This window comes from Cajanus cajan, chromosome 4, assembly GCF_000230855.2.
Source record: "Cajanus cajan strain Asha chromosome 4, NIPB_CcT2T_4, whole genome shotgun sequence".
Classification (NCBI taxonomy): domain Eukaryota; kingdom Viridiplantae; phylum Streptophyta; class Magnoliopsida; order Fabales; family Fabaceae; genus Cajanus; species Cajanus cajan.
Genome location: NC_138520.1, coordinates 2,777,461 through 2,797,503, shown reverse-complemented (window position 1 = coordinate 2,797,503; position 20,043 = coordinate 2,777,461). Strand labels below are relative to the sequence as shown.

Genomic DNA, 20,043 nt, shown 5'->3' with positions numbered 1-20,043 from the left:
CGAGGTTCGTGCACATGAACGTTGTTTATGATGTCTTTTATGGAACACTTTTTTTTATTTTAAAGATAATTTTATATATAATAACTTATCATGATCTTTATATTTAATAATTTAGTTATTAATAGTGAAAAATATAATATAATTATTTAAAATTAACATACAAATAGTTCATGAACAATACATGTAAAAATATATGTATTAGAATAAAAACAATTCAAAATGTAAATGTTTCTCAATGAAACTACAATATATCATGCACATATATATGTATATATAACAATCCAAAAGCTAAAAATGTAACCTAGGTTGTCAGTCAAGAATTACCACAAAAATAACTATAAAAAGGTAACTTCAAGTTTCATCAACAATCTCACATAACTCTCGACTTAACCTTCACCTTCGACCTATTCATGTCTTGTTCCTATATAAATATGATCATTATAGTCCAATAATAAAGAAACATGTAAGGGTAAATTAGTATTCAAAAGAATTAGTATAATATGTATACAAGTAAAAACAATTATACTACCAACATAAACAACCTAACTGACTTTAACATTTTATCAACTTGCAACTTTTCAACACAATTCAACATGTTCTTCAACTTGAACAACACAAAAATACTTCAATTTATCATTCAACAACAAAACAACTCATCAACCATTCAACATAGTATATGAACAATGCAACACAATCAACACATCAAATGCATAACACTATGACTATATGCGTCGTCATGCATTTTATTAAGAGATCTCTTACAACATTGGTGAACAGTCTAAGTGACTTGACCTTACTGAATCAACAACACGATCTTTTCATCCTAGCTAAATCAATTACCAATTTGGATAAAAATACACAACATGATTTCTCGAATTTCATCACTTAAATTAAGAAAATCTAGTATTATTGTTAGGACATGACAACTTAGGTGTGAACTTACCATGACTTTAACATGCATAACTAAGTCTTTTATGGGACTAGTCTGTTGATTTTCCTTCAAATATTATGTTTCTTTCAATACTTAGTTAAAGATTTTGGCCCCTAACCTTATACCTTCCTCTAATTTGGCCGCTTTATACATGTATGACTCGACCTAATCCTCGTACAGATTGACATTGGTCATTTTATAATCAATATACTTTGACCTTGGCCCCATATCGTTTCAACTAAGATGCTAGAAGAGACTCACAATCCATTTTAAGAGTCAATTTCTTAAGAAGGATTTTCAACAAACTAGACTCTCGAAACACCACAACACAATATCCTCATAGTGAGATATTTAACTTTAAAACAACATTTCCCCTAATTTTAATTCAATCAACACAGCACAACTTAATGCTTGAAACATTCTCAACACAACTACCTCAACATGTCAACATACAACTATTAATAATTTAATCATCAATATACGTTATCTCATATCAATGTATAAAGAACTAACACCATAGTTCAACACACAACATGCAATATATTCAACTAACATATACATGTACAACACTTATGCAAGAAAACAACACATTTTCATTAAGCAACTTACACTTGATGCCATTCTTCCAACACCGATGTCATTGAGGCAGAAAACCTTTTACTCATCCACGCTCAACGCCACTCAACTTGTGCCTAATGTGGATAAGGTAGAGAACCCATGTGGCAATCACGCTTGGAGTAACTAATCCGATGCCCGACTCTCTACCTGACTCATGCTTGACATCATTAAATTGGCACTCGACGTCATCTAGGTAGAGAACTTCTATCTCGATTATGCCTTGTGTCACTCAATTGGGACTCGACGTCACTAAGTCAAAGAACTTTAAGACTTTCATGTCTAATGTCATTCAACTCACACCCAATATGACCAAATCAGAGAACTCTCCTCTAACTCACGCTCGACGTTGCCAATCTCACATTTGGTATTAGTGAGGCAAAAAGCCTCTAACCTAAGTCATGCCCGACGCCATGAAACTGCTTTTGACGCGATAGTAAATTCTACACTTGGCAACTTCACGTTTTAGCTCAATCCCACCTAAAACCCAAGAAAAACCAACATGCAAGGCACCAATTCATTCATACACATCATAAGCAACTCAAATCCAACCGAAAGATCCACATGCAACAACAATATGGCTCAAAATCATGCATTTAATATCAAACATACCATGAAAACACCAAGACTCCCATCCTCAACATTTAATCTTAAATCACCAACACAATCATGAATTTAAAGAAATCAAACAACATTCAACACCCTAAATCAACAAAGACTCGATTCTAACTTCCCTTACATCAAAATCCAAGAGAATAGGGGAAGAAGGAAGCAGATGGAGTTTTCCCCAGCCAACTTTGCATGGACGTAACCACCACTCTGGTTCTCAACTATAGAGCTTTAGATTAACACTCAACTACCAAAACACTCTTAGGGAAGGGATTCTATGAGTTCTAGGAGGTTAGTAGAAGGAGAGAAATCTCACCGGCTCTAAAGCTCCTCTCTCTAGATTCTCTCCGAGTTTTTCTTAAGAATGAACTTATGAAACTTAAGTCTTAAGAAAAATCTCATATACCTTCTCCCTACTAATCAAAGTTGACCTTTGCTCAAAGAAATTCATAAATAACTAAAACTCATTAGGAATTTCTTAATTCCAAAGTTTCTCAACAATCAAACAACCATTCACCACAACAACTTATATTTTAGTTCAACCAACAATAATTAATTAAGTGTACAATGTTACATTATATAACACTTTCTATTTAAGAAACATTATTTTCACTCATTGATGAGTGCATGGAGTATGTGATTTCATCTTATAATTAGCACTCCTTGTGAATTAGCTAAGCATATTTAATATGGAATTCTCCTTACGTTTTCTTAGAAATTCAAAGGAGAAGTGTTAAAAGATGTCTGGTGAATTAAGCAGTGAATTTTCTCAATTTTGTGTAGAAAGAACCTAGGAGAACCTAGGTTGAGTTTTGAACTAAATAGAGGAAGAAAAGGAAAAAATTTAAGGCTCAACTCCCTAGTGTTTATTTAGTGCTCCAGCAGTAAAGGATTGAAGGGAGCATAGGGTGCTAGAGACCTAACGCTTCAACACTCATCCTTGTGCTCTAGCATTGAGATTTGGTAGTTGGAAAAGAATTCTAGAGATCTAGCGTTGCAATAGTTATGTTGAAGTTGCGATGTTGAATCCCTGTAAGACAACGAAGCAAAGGATAAACTAGTGCCTTAGCGGCAGCCTAGCGCCCCAGCAACACAAGGTTTCTTCAATGTAAAGAAATCATCAAAGTTGCAGTAGTGAGTTGGAGCTGCAACGATGGAGTTTAAAATTATGATTTTTCCCTTATTCCACATAAAACTTGTAAATAAGGGATTGCAAAAGCAAAAGGGATTTTTCAGAACAAAGGAGAGAGAGAGAGAGAGAGAGAGAGAAATAGAGCATCCAATGAGACTTTGGGAGATCAAGATCCTTTGGGAACAAGGATCTTCACCTTATCTGTTCCTTTTTTTCCCATCTTGTAATTTCTTATTATATCAGTTAAAGCTCTCATCATGAGTGGTTGATTACTCTTGGGTTGGGATTAAATGCAACTACCAAACACTTATGTAATCCATTGGATCATCTATATAATTCAGCTTTTTCGTATTGTGTTTTGGTTTTGCTCTTAATGTTTAAGTTGATTTGATCACTCGTCTTATAATTAATGGTTGTGAATCTAGTTGGAAAATATTTTCTAAACTTGTTTGAATCAACTAACCTAACAACTCCATGTGCTGGGAATAGATTTGGAATTGTTAGTTATTTACATTCTCGTGCTTAATGTAGGAATCTAACCTTAATCATTGAGAAATCATAAATCAAAGTTAAATTCGTAGAAAATAAAGCTTGAGGAATCAAGTTGGATAATTATAATGGATGTGGGACTATAAGAAATTGAATTCATATGTAAAAATCAATGAAAAGCATAAGTATTGTGCAAGTGCATTTTAATCTCAATCTCTCTTTTATTGGTCTTATTAACTTGAGCCTACAACATATTCTTTTAAATCAATTTTATCTTTAATGATTTGTTTTAATTACATGATCCTCAAATTATATAAATATGTATAGTTATTATTACAAGTTGAACTAGAAAAGAAATTACAAATATCTACAAATTTCCGTGGACGATATCTTCAAATATTATACAATTCTTGATTCACTTGTCAAATGAGATATATATTCATCACTCATTCACTTTTTTCTCTACTCTATTACTTTTTTTTTCCATGCATTATCTTTTTTGCCACAACCTTTCCCTAGTCTAGTGTCTCTATATTGATTTTTTTTTCTTACTTCTTAGATTCCTTTCTCTAACAAACAAAAGACTTGTGGTCCCATTTCCATTATTTTTTAAAATCATTTTTTTAATTCCATCTTTATGAATTTTTAAATCTTAATTTCACAACCCCTCATCTTTATCATTCTTCAAACTTTTAGATTTATTTTCTCTCCTATTGTGATTTATTAAATACTTTTATGTAAACATACTTCTTATTTTAAAGAGTACTTTTCAAAATAATTTATCGGTCTAAAAAATACTTTCAAGAATAAATATATCATTTAAAAAAAATTATTTCGAAAAGTAATTTTCACAAGAAAAGTGCAAAGAATTGAGGTATAGAGAATAATTTGAAAAAATAAAATAAAAAAGGGCATTTAAGTAATTTTATATAAAAGGAGATTTGAGGTGTATCTAATAAGTCAGGGAGGTGAAAATAACAAACACTCTTAAATTTTAAGCTAAAAAGTTTGGACAAATTGCTCAGGCCGATGGACTAGAACATCGAACCTATAAAATGTAGATTGAAAAATTATCAGGCTATTTGGTCCAATATTATTCATTATTTTATTTTTTATAAAGTTTATGTAAATACAGGAAGAACACGTGTTAATTTAGCCTGTTTGGCCATGTGGAGCCAAGAAATTTACAACGAATCAAAAATTCAAATGATTATGGCCTACTTTTCGTAACTTGATTTGTTGGGATGGGCTAACCTCTAATTATCATTTTAAAATGATTAATTTTTTTAACATAAAGGTTTAACTTTTATCAGTTCATTAATTTGAAAATCTTTATTAATATAATTTTTAAAATATTAATTAAAAAATTAAAAAACTATTTATAACCGTTAGTTTATGATTATATGATAATGTAAAATATGATGTATATTCTATCTCCTCTTAATAGAAATATGTTTTAAAAAAAATGTAAGATCAATAATTTGTTAAGAATCTTTATCATAAGTTGTAGGTTTTTTTCTATATTAAATAGTATTATTACATTTAAAATAACTAAAATATATTTTTAAATAAAATTTTAATAAATTAATCTTAAAAAGGTAATTTTAACATGTGTATATTGAGGAGATTATGAATTTGTGTTGTGTAATGATTTGACAGATCAATACACTTACTATAGTTCAATTATTACACAGTAGAAAGATTCAACAACAAACAACTATCATAGGGTTCACATGCAACAATTATCTGATGATTTAGATAATCTATACATGTATAGGACAGTAAACTCGAATCTTTCAAATCCACCTAAAAATCAAAAAACTTCCAGCATGCAACACCCTATATAACTTATATACAACATGAAAAACACAATTCTATCATCAACATCAACATGCATCCATTAGAATCAAAATCACCATGTTACACCTCAAAACACTTTAATAAACTCAACTCAGTTTCTCAACAAGAATCCATTCGACAGCTAGTAAGTAATGATTGAAAACAACCAATAAACACCAAATCCACTCATGATTCAGACACAAAGTTTCTCTTACCTTTAGTCAATCTAAATCGAGGAGAATAAAAGGATAAATAGTAGAGTAAAATTATCATAATCCAAAATTCATATATATATATATATATATATATATATATATATATATATATATATATATATATATTATTTTTGATAAATAATTTGTTATTGCGTATCAACAAGATATGATAAATAGTATAACAAAATTATCATATCATATCACAACAAACAATTGATTATAATATTATTTATTTGACTTAATTACTTTTTGTGACACAAATTTTAATTTTATCATAAATTTTGTCTCCAAATTTAAATTTAAATCATACATCTAAACATGTCATCCAGAGATAATTAAATGCTATAAAAAAATACATGAGATAATTAAATATATATTAAATCTTAATAAAATAATAAAAATAATATTTAATATTAAAATTTATTAGAAAAAATATAATTAAAAATTAGAAAACTAAAACTAAATTTAATTTAGAATAAATATTTTAAGTTAATTGAATTTTATTTATCTTTCTGTATTATCTTTTTGTCTAAACCTTAATTAACTATTCTCTTAAATTTATTTTTTAAGAGGGTCAGCGCGCCCGGCGCAAGCATGCCCGCGCCCGGTGGGGACCCAGCCAGAGAGCTCAAGGCTCTCTCGCGCTTGGCGCAATAGGTAATTGCGCCAGCGCAAGCCAGTCAGAGACTCTCAGTAATTTTTCGCGCCCGGCGCACCAAACTCACGCCCAGCGCACCAAACTCACGCCCAGCGTGGGGAAGGCAGAGACCTCCCTTGGTCTCGTGCCCGGCGCAATTTGAATTGCGCCCAGCGCCTCCCATGGCAGAGACTCCAAGGAGTCCTCGCGCCCAGCGCGGCCAAAGTCGCGCTTAGCGTCATGCCAGAAACCCCAAAAATCAATCTTCAACTGACATCGCGCCCAGCGTGGCTCGACTCTCGCCCGGCGCGGGCCATCCAGAGGCTAACATCTCCAAGCCCGCCCGGCGCACACATCCTTGCGCCCGGCGGCTTGCCTAAATGCTGCCCTCAGATGACCACGCGCCCGACGCGAAGAACTACGCCCAGCGCGAGTTCAGCAGCAGACCTCATATTTTCGAAAATGCTCCAAAAATCTGCAAAATAATCAGAAAACTCCACATGCAATCGGTTTAAAATACTATATTTTCATCCCAGAGTCCAAAAACACCACCTTTACACACATGCAACAACAAAATAAGTAGATCCCCAAATTTTCTTCAAAAACCAAAAACCCCCAAAGTTCCATTTTTTTCAACCATCTCAACCCAAAATCATGAATCATCAACAATCAAAAGGAGTTCCTAGACTCAGTCCAGCCAATACACAACAAAAATCTAGCTCCGCTTACCTCGGTCTGAAAAATCCGAGCTTCCGGGGCAAAAGAGAAGAAGAGGAAGAAGAGTTTGAACACCCACGGAAGGAGAAGAGTGAACTCCGAACACCAGCTATGCACCCTACTTACTCAGCTCTACCACCTTGAATCAGCCAAAAAGAAAAGTCCCCAGCAAAGAAGTGAGCAAAGAATGAGGGTTAGGGAATTAAAGGAAGGAAACAAATCCGTACGGGGTCTCACCAAAGCTTGAGCAACGAAGGAGGGGAAGATAAAGTTCCGAACACTCAGCTAGCACCACCTGACTTTAGCTCAGCACCTATAGCCACCAAGGATCAAAGAAAAGAAAACAAGGCAAGGAGAGAATGAGTGAATGGGGAGGAAGAAAAGAGTGGAGGGAAAGTTGAGAGGGAAGAAAATGGGTCTTACATTTAATATTAAAATTTATTAGAAAAAATATAATTAAAAATTAGAAAACTAAAACTAAATTTAATTTAGAATAAATATTTTAAGTTAATTGAATTTTATTTATCTTTCTGTATTATCTTTTTGTCTAAACCTTAATTAACTATTCTCTTAAATTTATTTTTTTAAAGAGTGATTTTATCTTTGAGTGTATTCTCTTTTAAATAATTAGGCTAAATTACATATTTGATTTCCTATTATATACATTTCACAATTTTGTTCTTCTAATTTTATAAAATCTATAATTTTTATTCAACCATTAAATATTTATTCGTGAACCATTAAAAGTGTAATGTTAACCATGATAATAAATATTAAGTTGATATTTTGGCAATCAATATTTATTATTTAAATTAGATTGTACTTTTATTTCTTATTTTATTAAATACATATTAATTATCATAACATTTGTTTAATATCATGGTCAATAATAAAGTTTTAATTTAGAGGAATTTGAACTTTAAAATTAAGTTCATAATATTTTTAAGATGGATTCAAGTTATGTTTCGAGTCATCCAACCCGATTTAATAGAAATTTTGTCTTAAGAAATATAAATTTTATTAAATTATTATATATTAATTATAAAAAATTATTTAATTATTAATATTTTAATAAAATAATATTATATTTATAATAAAATTATTTATTTTAAAAATATATATTATAAAATATACCTTAATTTAAGTTTTATATTTTTTAATTTACAACTTAACTATATATAATGTTAAAATGAATATATTTCATATATTTTTTTATTTTAATTAGATCAAAATTAAATTTTATAAAATGGCTCGAATAAAAAAATCTAGTCAAATATGGACAAGAATGAACTCAATCCAATCCAAATACTTTTACTCAAACGGTATAAGCGGAAGTACGTACGCTGTATTTAACATATAAAACAAACGTTCTCCAAATACTTTTACTGAAACGGAGTACGTACGCTGTATTTAATATATATTGTCCTTTGTCCAACACTAATAAATGAAAAAAAAAAAAAAAAAAAAAAGATAGATAAGAAGAAAATATCGAAATCAATGATAATAATAATTAATAATAAATAATATTAATAGTAATAAATGCAAGGAAAAAGAAAAAGAAGCGTATCAGGAAAATTAAAACAGGGAATCTGGTTTTCATTTGATAACCTAAAAAATTCACCGTTTGAAATGAACACACCTGTCGTGAGCCGTGTGGTGGAAAATATGACCGTTGTAGACGCTCCTATATCTTTCTCAATTCAAACAAACCCATCACCTTCAATAAAATAACAAAAGGGAGGCACAAGAACACACTATTTCACCACTCATTGAAAAACCATGTACTCTGCTTCAACAATGAAATCCATGTACAAGCCTCCACTTCCAAGATCTCCATCGCGTCTTCGACAGCCTCAACCCATTCACTCATCAAACTCTGCCTCTCTTCAAACCCCACCAGGTTCTTCTTCTTCTTCTTGAAACGCCTCAATATTTTCTTCTTTTTTATTTTCATTTTATTTATCTTTTTTGAATTTGAAGCAGGTTCTTTGACCAAATCTCAGAAACCCCTTCTCTCTCCAAAGATGCGACCCGAATACCGCACCATCTCGTGCGAGTTGCGGGCTCTGGCTAAGATGGTTCGCGACGAGTTCAGCAACGTGAATTCGGACCCGAGTGCTAACTCTGGCGGTGCGAACCCTAATGTTCTGTTCGAGAGAGGGAGATTCTACGACGAATATTCGGCGAGAAGGAACGAGAGGCTCATGAGAAAGAAGGGAGTGGGCTCGGTCGATGAATCTAAGGTTAAGCCTGTTCGTTCTCTTGGGGTTACGGTGGAATCTGGAAAGAAGAGTACTGTGAGAAGAAATGGAAATTTGAGAAAATCTATTTCTGCTGCTTACTCTACTGGTATGACCGAAACACCAAGGTATATGCTTAGAAGCATGACCAAGGAGAATAAGAAACCTCCTCTTGCTGCAAAATTTGACAAATCTGTTGTCGCTGGAGAGAAAAAGATGGGAACAAGAGCACGAAGGATATGAAACCGATAGGGTTTTATTTTATTTTTTTTTCTTGGAGGGGAAAGATTGAGAACTCCATTTAATTTGATGTTTGGGGTTGAATCTTGTTCTCTATCTTGGTTATAGTTTGCAATTTTACTTGCCAATGAAACGTTCAAGTTTATTTGAGATCATTCTCTTTATAATTCTTACGTGATATTAGTATGTATATCCGTGATCTATGAAATAAATTTTTTTTCTCATTTGTTTAACAATTTACAAATTATCCCTGTTTTATGCTTGGCTGGGATTTGCAAATTACTCTGTTTTCCGCTTGACTGGGATTTGCTAATTGCTTTATTAATTCCGGATTCAAGAACTACTGAAGTCTTTTTGGTTTTTTATAGATGAAATCTTTCTCAGAGTGATAACAAATTATTTAATGTGTTGTTGTTTAGTAGTTAGCACTGATCACAAATGAACGAACAAGGTTTTCTTATTTTCCTTCTAAAAACCTTTCAATGGTATTTAATTATTTTTTTACTGATTTCAAATTTTTGCTTTCGTTCACATTTCATGCCTGTAACGTGCATATAATTGGTTAAATTAACAAGCACAAACAATGTGTTTGTCATGAAGAAAATAGAGAGAGAGCGAAGAAAAATATGTGAAAAACAAGGATAAAAATAAGTTTTTTTAAAATAAACAAAAAGAAAAATAAAATAAGTGTTTAGTACTTTAATCTAAAAAAAACATTTTAAATGTGTGTAAATTTCAATTTTTTTTTCTTTCCTTCACCTCTCATGCCAGTAATTTGATCGATCAAATCTCAAGACAAACGATTTCAGTATAAAATTGATCCTTATTCCTTAGTCAAAATTTTCACCCTTTACAGTGGAAATTTTAAAATGCCTCCACCCACTTACTTTTAATATCTTTTGTTAATATTTCATCTCAACCAAGCTACCCACTTTTTCATCCTCATCTATTACTTCTCTTTTTTCCCCCTCCAAGAGTCTATATGATTCAAAAGTGGGAAAAAAAAAAAGAAAAAAAAAGAGGTAAATGGAGAAGGGAAGGAGAAAGGAGGAATGAAATTAAAAATTTTGTTTAGTTGAAAAAAAAATCCAAAAAAAATTTAATAAATAGGAGAGGTGACATTTTCTTTACTCTTATAATTTTTAATTTATATTTTAAAACCCTTCCTCTTCCTCCAATTTTTCTAATATTTGAGAAGAGTTGAAATGAGATGTCGAAGTATTTTGCTCTTCTTTTCCCTCCTAAATATTAATCCAAACAAGAAAAAATTATAAAAATATCCCTCTTCCTCAACATTCTCCAATCAAACACTATACCTCTCCCCTCCCCCCCACCCCCTCTCTCTGTCTATATATATATATATATATATATATATATATGTCTGTGTGTCTGTGGATATATATATATGATAATATTCTAGATAATATGATAAATATTCAAAAAAAAAAAAAAAAAAAACTCTATTGTCTGCACCTTCTAGATAACATGTATATACACGATGGTTTGACAAACAAACATTTTCCACCAATAATACCCGAAATCTTGCTCAGTCCATCCACCTGGATTCAATACTCTAGAAGCCAAGTAAACTCTATTATTCACAACGATAAAAGATTCTCAGTTGTCTGCATCGTCTAGTTCGTCTCGAACTACCTCACTTTCAACAGCTGCTGCTATTGTCTCTTCCACCTGATCAAGATTGCTGTCTTGACTTTCTACCGCATCAGCAATTTTTGCAACTTCACCATCTGCTACAGCCAATGTCTCTATCACCTCGTCCGAATTGCTAGCTTCACTTTCTATAGAAGCAGATTCATCAGGAATTTCAATAACTTCTGATGCCGCAAAAGTCTCTTCTACCACCCCAACCAAACTGTCATTAGTGTCTTCTTCTTGGCTTTCTTCCACTCTATAATATACCTTTGGAAATTTTCAAATTGAATTAGCAATTGGTATATCGAGGGAAGAGTAAACGAAAACTTTAACATGGCAGCTCAAACTTAATTTTGACATTTAACAAATCAACCATCCACAAAATAGAGATCTTCCTTTCATGATCATATTATTTCCAATTTCCCAGACAAAATAAATCAGCAATTCACATCGTTGTAGGGAAGAAAAATGGGAAAGCTAACTTTGCAGCTCAAATGTATGACTAAAAAAGCATATGCAAATAAACCAGTAAAAGAGGACAATTTTAAAAAAAACAGAAAGTAGAAATAAAAGAGATTTTAAAGGGCATCAGATAAACATACCACACAAGTACGGGCAGGGGAGAGGACCTTGAATGAATTGGGGCGATTATTAAAATTTGTTTCGGGGATTCCTGGTATGCCTTCTGGGGACGTGAAGTGATCTACATCGTGTCCCACCTAGGAGTGGAAAATAGTCAACCTCAGCAACATGAAAAATAATGAACACATATTCAGGAACCACTTAATAATAGCAACTGAGTTGAACTCTAAAAATCAGAGTCGTGTGTCAACTGTCCCCTCCCATTCTTCTCTCTTCCCCTCTTACATCCATTTTGTCCTTCACTATCACTCACGGAAAAATCAGAACAGTTATATCATTTCATAGTATATTATTGGTTTCATCCTTTCCTCCTTAGTTGTTCCCCAACCCCAACCCCATCCACACCCACCCCAATCTCACTGCTGCTCATAAGTGGCAATTGGCATGTAATAAATCATTAGATTCGGGCAGAATAGAAGGTTTGAGAGGCAAAACAAATTTTAATTTTATATTTTTAACAAATTACAAAAGCTTAAAGAGAACTTAGGGAAGTGCTATTTGCAATTTCAAATCAATCTTGGGGACGATAGGGTAGCATCCCCCTTGGCTGACCGCAGTTCCCTCCCTGATTATACTCATGTTTACCACCAGAGAGATTAGGGCTGCTTACTCTTCCTTGTCCTCCAAATTCCCAAGCATCACTATCCAGGGCAACTCTATATTTCCCAGGCAAGTCGCATCCAACTTTATACCTGCATATTCAAACGTTTCAGCCAAATCATTTATGGTTAACAGTTATTATTACAGTAATACATATAAAGAGACAAAACTTAAATGGAGTTTCTTAGATACTATCGGTGTTGTTTCCAATAAAAATTGAAGTTTTGCCTCGATAATCCATGTTGATAATTAATGTGAACTTTTATTATGCAAATTACCGAGGTAAAACTCTAATTTGATTGAAGAACAACACTAAAAGTACTTAAGAGTTTGTATCTAAGTTTTTTCCCTAAACAAATGAAAATTGAACATATATTTCATACCCTTCATATGTGTTCTCTGGATGAAAATTGAATACAAATACCAGATTTCCTCGCTCAAAGACTATAACCTATAAAAGAAGTAACCCTTAAGCAGTTAATTAAAACATAGCAGTTGTTAAACCTGAAATTAACTAAAGTCTCGGAGTAGTCAATCGTTTGTTAATGTATTTATTTTCTACAATCACTCATGTTTGAGAATTACCTCTTCATTATGTTCACAACACCTATGTATATTTCATTGAAACTTGAAAGCAGTTCTATTTTAATCAATCTTGATACAAGACAATCTCTTAAATGAATAGCAAGTGGCAAAAATCATCAAATTATGAATGAGTATAGTACAATCAATTGGGGGCATATTCACCTTGTTTTCATCATCTGTGCCGCTCACGATCTGTTTTGTTGATGCGAGGAATGAGAATTTATCATCAAGCAAGTTCATTGCTCTGTCAAATGCATTCATGAACTGCACAAGTTCCAAAAAATAAACTATAACATACTGTTTCTATGAGCAACACACTGCTAGAAGAAAAGAGAATAATCAGAGTTCTGCAGAGGGAAAAGGGGGCTCCACAAAATATGATTATAAAAACATGCTGAATGGCAGTGCCCATTTGATAACAATACTTACCCTGGCATATCAGTTTAACACAAAGCTAACACAGATATTCCAGTCGTAACAATAAATTTTAATCTATGAATTTCTGAAGTTGATGGGAGTTCAAATGTTACACATCTGTTTACACCATTTTTTTTATCATTTACAAGAAAATCATACATGTAAACAAGAAAATTCTTGTATTGTATCTTACAAATTTATATTTCCTTTTGTTTTAACCCAATTCAGCAAGGAATTAAGGTTTTCATAATTTTAACAATTTGAATAAAAGGTTTATTCGAGCACATTCAAATGAGGTTAATGTTCAAAAAATATACTTGCTTCATACATGCATAACAACAATTAAAGGACTCCATTGATACTGAAAATAATTAAACTTTCACAAAAGTCCGAGAAATGAAGCCACAAAAGAGATATCAATATTGTGTCAAGTGAAGACATATGGGATCTATAAAGTATAAACAATAGGCTACCACCAAAAACAAATAAATAAATATGGGATCTATAACTCACCCCTAGCCCCCACAAAAGACTACCACCAAACACAAATAAATAAATAAAATATTACCTTGTATCTCAAGTGATCTGTATCCACCAAATTCCACTGACGCCTGCACTTCTCATAACTCCATCCATTGCCTTCTCTTGGGAAATCAATCCACTCAGGATGGCCAAACTAAAAATGGCCTCATGAATATAACTTAACAAAATCTAATACATGTTATACAACTATAGTAATAAGGGTGGGATGCTCATAAACACTTTACTTTATATTCAATAAAATAATCACAGTTAGTAGAACTATACATAACACAGTGAGCAGCAGTTTTGCAGGAAGAATAATGCAGTATACATACCTCATTGCCCATGAAATTTAGGTAGCCCTCTCCACCTAATGCCATGGTTATGAAGTGTATCATCTGCAAAAGATTGAGATAACAATGACTCTAGGGAAATTATAGAGCAACGATAATTATGTATTGTGTTAGCAGCTTTGCAATCTCATTTCTATATGAATGATGTAGTGCAGCAATCTTTATGACCAGATAAACAACCTTGTGAAGAGCAATCCCTCGCTCAACAACAGGAGAAGCATCAGCCAAGCAAGACATGCCAGAATACATTTCTTTATCCATTAGGAGAAATGCAACAGTCTTGTCTCCAACAATGGCCTGCCCACGGTAAAAATTATATAAAATTGATAGTGGAGTCAAAAAACAATGAAACATTACAGCCGTTCACAAATTTAATTTTGCCTAAAATCTTATAGTATCTCCATCACAAAGGTAGCACTAAACATACAATGGCAAAGCTCATACCTGGTCATGGCTTTCAGCATAGGAAACACATTTCTCAGTGTATCTCCTATTTGTCAAACTCGAAGATATTTCCTTCATTGACCATGTGGAGTCATTCTTATTCTTCAAGTAATCAATCCATTTATCAGGGATAGCCATGGCTAGACGATAGTCAAAACCAATTCCACCATCAGAAACTGGCTGACCAAGTCCAGGCATGCCAGAGACATCTTCAGCAATGACAGTTGCATCTGGCAAAAGACTATGGATCAGACAATTAGCCAGCATCAGATAGACAACAGCATCCACATCTGTTGCTTCACTAAAATATTCATTATAATTCCCTGTAAATGCAATGTTGATTCCATGGTGATGATACAACATGGATGTTACTCCATCAAATCGAAATCCATCAAATTTAAATTCCTCAAGCCACCACCTTAAATTAGATAAAAGGAAACGAAGAACTTCCCAGTTAGCATAGTTAAAGAGTCTACTATCCCACAATTTATGATAGCCTCTATCTCCCGTATGGAAGTAAGAATCTTGTGAAGTTTGGCCAACATCAAAACCATTTAGTCCATCAGTAACATTATTACTAGCATGACTATGGATGACATCCATCAAAACCTGCAAACCTAGGCTATGGGCCTTATCTATCAGATATTTAAGATCTTCAGGGGTTCCAGATCTACTGCTCACGGCAAAAAAATTTGTTACATGATATCCAAATGATGCATAATAGGAATGCTCCATCACAGCCATCAGCTGGACTGTATTATAGTTATTTGCCCGAATACGTGGCAAAATCTCGTCTGCAAATTCCCTGTAAGAGTTTATTCGGGGTTCAGAGCTACTCATACCCACATGAGCCTCATATATCCGTGGGGCCTTCGGCTTTGGTGGACGAGGATATTTAAACTGATACCTGCAGAACAAAAACGAAAATATAATATCATCTGAACATAATCAAGAGTCAAGCGTGAGGAAAATATAGATACCAAATATATTAAAGAATGGTAGTATCATTTGGCCTAGTTAAGCTATTTACAACTGTTAAATCAAATAGACACTTTCCTCTTTCTCTTGCAAACTAAATCCAGAACAATGTTATTTTATTTTTAATGACCAGACAGAAAAGAGGGGGGGAAAATGCCAATGTGTGAAATATAAAAAAAAATTGGAACTCCTTTTTGGTACATGGATTTTAATATAACACATTTGAAATCAGTATTAGACTATTATTTCATTCATCAATCATGATATGAACTGACAATTTCAAATAATGACATGAGCAAAAAAAATTAAATATTTTATAATAAAAATCATGTATCATGTTACATTTGCATTTCATATATGCCTTAAAGATAAGAATTCATTTATCATTCAACTGAAATAATTACCTAAATTTTAATCCAAACTTTTTAATTAATTGAAATTCAATTAAAATATATATATTAAAAAAAATAGAATTTCCAAAATTGTAAGAAATTATTCACAGAATTTTAAATCCAGTTAATATGTGGCATAAGTCAAAGTCCCTTTTAGTATTGATCCTTCAGATGCAATGCTTAATTCTTTATCAAAGATAAAAGTTCAAAAGATATTCAACAGGTGAATAATGGAACCTCTCTAAAAGTGGTGGATCCCAGTAGACACCATCATAAGGAGCAGCAAATCTGGTAGGATCAACAGTGGCATATTTGATCCAAGCAGGGATGCGATCAACCCAAACTCCATCCCCGTGTCTGAATCTAAACTTCACTCTTGAATTGTGAGGTATAGCTGGACTTCCATCAGCATCAGGGATCTTAATACTCCAAACGCCAAACTGATTTTTTTCCATCTGGTGGTTGGATCCATCCCATCCATTAAAGTCTCCAATAATTTGTGCTTCCCTAGCATTGAAAGAAATATAATATAAAAGATGAAAAGAAAACTAAATAAACCAATGACAAATAAACTTGACTAATTTGTATCATCAGAAATAACATACTGAGCAGCAGGTGCCCACTCACAGTACACAATGCCACCTTCTTCTCTGTTAAATCCAAATTTCAAATAACCTAGGAGAGAAAGTGGAAGGGAAAAGAAAAGGAAACATTATATTAAAGCTGTCACTAGAATCAATCTAACAAATTAGTGAGGCATTTTAAAAGAAATCAATCCAGTTGAAACATGGATATGATATAAGATATGACATGAACATGGAGATACAACAAGTTTATAAATTGAAAGACTTGACACAACTACAATACAACATAAAAATATAGTATAAAAGAAAATAAATAAAACACAAGGATCAAATTAAAAAAAGAAAAAAAGAATGTTTTAAAAAGTGAAGTCAACATAAGTCATTATAAAGATCATAAAATGCTATAGTTTATCTAATAATTCTGATATTTCCATCTGTTTTGGTATAAAAATCATATAATGCATTTAGGAGTACTTGAAGTATCTATGAAGTGTCTGGCAGAGATCTGACAGGGATACAACATAAACATGGCAATTAATTTGAAATAGGCTGATGTCTCCAACATAATCAATTGACAGTGTTCACACAAATTTACATTATTGTAAGTTTGCTTGTGCATGCTTGATAATTTACTATAACTTATCTACCACAAACACTGTTGGGACAGATGAAAATTAGTTACGGACAGTTAGATCAATTAGTTAGTTAAAACTTAAAAGGGGATGTCAGTTAGATAAATATGGAGAAATAAAGATGGATAGATTCATGCACAGAATTAGGAAGTTTGTATGAAAAAGGAAACCCATTGTAAAGGGGGAATTGTTTGTTTCCTACGTTTCTATCAATTTCTCAGTTCTCTTTCTAGGGTTCATAACAGACACTCACCACTAAATATTAGTTGAGTAATATCCCAACTTTATCATGGACATGTAGTTTGTAGTTATGCACAAAATCATAGCAATTATCTAATTCTGTATGCATAGATATATATAAAAGAAAAGGCAAACATGAAACAATGCCAAGAATCAAAATCACCTCGAGCAAATTCCTCAAGACCTCCTTCATATTCTTCAATGAGCTTTTTCTGATCTACATATCTCTTCAGTCTATATTTGAAGTGTTTTTCATATGGCTCTAGGGCTGGATCACTTCGAAAGATGCCAATGTTTTCTAAGTCTTCCTCGGTAGATGACATTGTTGATTTGTCATCTGTCATAACAGCTATGCCCTTGAAACGAGAGCCCACCTAGTTGTAGGAAAACACTGAGGCTACTTATCCACATGCACAGCATATTTGTGTACGTGGGATAACTGATGTACAAACTTCCATTAAAAAAATGTGGCAAATCTATCAGACTAGAGTCCAAATGTTTCATGTCAATTTAATTAATTCACTTTTATCATTCACTTCTATCTGGAATAAACAAGTAGAAAATATGAGAAAAGTTTAACATGCTACTACACACATTGATATGTTCACGTTTAATATGTTCACGTTTTAACCAACTTGGGCTCCATAATCACATTTACGCACTGCCACCAAACATACTGAACTATATTTTAAAAGAAAATTATTCTGACAAAAGCAACAAACAGTTCTTAAATACATGACCTCCAGACAACACTGGATACCAGTTAGGACTACGGACAACACATTTGCGTTTAAGTTTCTCAAGAAACATTTACCCTAATCATTTAAATAAGGGACATGAAACATAGTCAAATATACCGTCTCGTGTACTGATCTTCTCAATCCAAAACTGAACCCATATCCATGTGACTTCCGATAGCCAAGAGCTAGATCTACTGACTTTTGCGTTGCAAGATGCTGCTTATTTCCCAATTTCTGCCAAAAACAAAAACAGAGAATCGTATATAAATCATTACAGATGAAAGCAATCAACGCATAATAGTAACAAGCCGATAGCCTACATCACTAAAGTTTAAATTATGAAAAAATTATGGAGAGATTATGTAAACAAGAGCAAAAGCAAGTAGTGGTGCGGTGGTAAAGATCTATAATATGAACCCCAATAGTTGAGTTTTACCTTACTCTCACGAGTCACGACAGTTTTAAACATGAAAACGCTGTCATTCACAACACGTTTTGGTAAACAAGGATCGGTGTTTGCGGTAATTTTAATTCTGTGTTTAGAACCTCTTGCTATAAATATAGAAATGAACTAAAATAAGTGTGATTCACTCACTGGTCACTACATACTAGAAAATAACTTCGCGCGACGAAATATCAGAGATAACAAAACTAGCACTGTATATTTACATCTCTAGCTCATGATTTCACGAGCTAGTTATTCTAGCATGAACCGTGACAAATCTAGGGTTAAGAAGGGGATAAAAGCAAAAGGAACAATGGTTGTTAGTGACAGGAAAACGGCGTAAAATTTATAGAGTGTAGAAAGAAGAAAACAGAGACAAAAGTTGAAGAGAGTGGATTACGTGAGTGATGCAGGCAATGCTTGTTGAAGAGGCGGAAATGAGAGGATTAAGGCCGAAACAGTTAATCATTTCTGCAGAATCCAAAGACAGCCTTGGATCAAGGAGGCCAAGTTGGAGTTCAGCTTGAAGCAATGTCCGCGAACATGATGAAGAGAAGTAGAAGAGGCGTTGTATAAATAGCAATGTGCTGAAAAATCAGTATCAGGGACCCATTTTGGGATGAATTATTAAGCTTAACCGTCCTTTCATTGCTAGATTACAAAGAAGAAACAGAGGAAAGTAAAGCATATCCTTCCCCGCTGGAAGAAGCAAGCAACGGTGCCAGAGGTTCCATCTGTTTATCTTTTATACGTCGTCCTCTTCCTTCTCGCAATATATCAAACATGCACTAATTACATTATGTTTGTCAAGAAAATATCAATAATATATATATATATAGAGGGGGTATAATAAGACTTAATCCCTTATACATTATTAGTAGTGTAAAACTTTTTTATATTAATAATTAATTATATCTATTAAATTATTTTTTTATTTTTATTTCATTAAATAAGTAATTGACATAACACTACTAAAAGATATGATTGGTTGTCAGTATAAATTTTTTTTTACACTAACAGTGTATAAATGATTAACTCGTATAATAATAAGTGTAAATTTATTACATTGTTCAATAACTTTATATTAAATATGAAATTATAAATTTAACCGTTAGATTTAAATACATAATTTTCAGTCTAACGATTGAATTT

At 32.7% G+C, this 20,043-nt stretch overlaps 2 protein-coding genes across 3 annotated transcripts; one reads left to right on the top strand and one right to left on the bottom strand.

The window, feature by feature from the left end:
• The first annotated feature begins 8,888 nt into the window (after nt 1-8,888).
• On the top strand, nt 8,889-9,900 carry LOC109814618 (uncharacterized). The gene is made up of 2 exons (XM_020379085.3): nt 8,889-9,084; nt 9,168-9,900. The coding sequence occupies exons 1-2, from the start codon at nt 8,964-8,966 to the stop codon at nt 9,665-9,667; spliced, it is 621 nt and encodes a 206-aa protein (XP_020234674.1). The 5' UTR covers nt 8,889-8,963; the 3' UTR covers nt 9,668-9,900.
• Nucleotides 9,901-11,068: 1,168 nt separating this feature from the next.
• On the bottom strand, nt 11,069-19,645 carry LOC109814602 (1,4-alpha-glucan-branching enzyme 1, chloroplastic/amyloplastic). 2 transcript variants are annotated; one of them, XM_020379064.3, is made up of 14 exons: nt 19,292-19,645; nt 18,564-18,680; nt 17,870-18,080; nt 16,856-16,925; nt 16,488-16,757; nt 14,881-15,787; nt 14,617-14,733; nt 14,419-14,481; nt 14,130-14,237; nt 13,307-13,408; nt 12,943-13,010; nt 12,570-12,651; nt 11,920-12,036; nt 11,069-11,584 (listed from the first exon to the last, which is right to left on the bottom strand). In XM_020379064.3, the coding sequence occupies exons 1-14, from the start codon at nt 19,358-19,360 to the stop codon at nt 11,282-11,284; spliced, it is 2,604 nt and encodes an 867-aa protein (XP_020234653.1). In that variant the 5' UTR covers nt 19,361-19,645; the 3' UTR covers nt 11,069-11,281. The 2 variants fall into 2 exon arrangements, with proteins under 2 accessions (XP_020234653.1, XP_029130442.1); XM_029274609.2 differs by lacking the exon at nt 19,292-19,645 and having other exon boundaries at nt 17,870-18,157.
• Nucleotides 19,646-20,043: the final 398 nt, after the last annotated feature.

What these genes read in the sequence shown, in the direction of transcription:
- LOC109814618 (XM_020379085.3), top strand. Translation starts at nt 8,964, where the DNA reads ATGTACTCTGCTTCAACAATGAAATCCATGTACAAGCCTCCACTTCCA. An exon ending in CTCTCTTCAAACCCCACCAG is followed by an intron (nt 9,085 to 9,167) that starts GTTCTTCTTCTT and finishes AATTTGAAGCAG; the next exon opens with GTTCTTTGACCAAATCTCAG.
- LOC109814602 (XM_020379064.3), bottom strand. Translation starts at nt 19,360, where the DNA reads ATGATTAACTGTTTCGGCCTTAATCCTCTCATTTCCGCCTCTTCAACA. An exon ending in GATCCACCACTTTTAGAGAG is followed by an intron (nt 15,788 to 16,487) that starts GTTCCATTATTC and finishes TTTGTTCTGCAG; the next exon opens with GTATCAGTTTAAATATCCTC. An exon ending in CCCCTGCCCGTACTTGTGTG is followed by an intron (nt 11,585 to 11,919) that starts GTATGTTTATCT and finishes AAATTTCCAAAG; the next exon opens with GTATATTATAGAGTGGAAGA.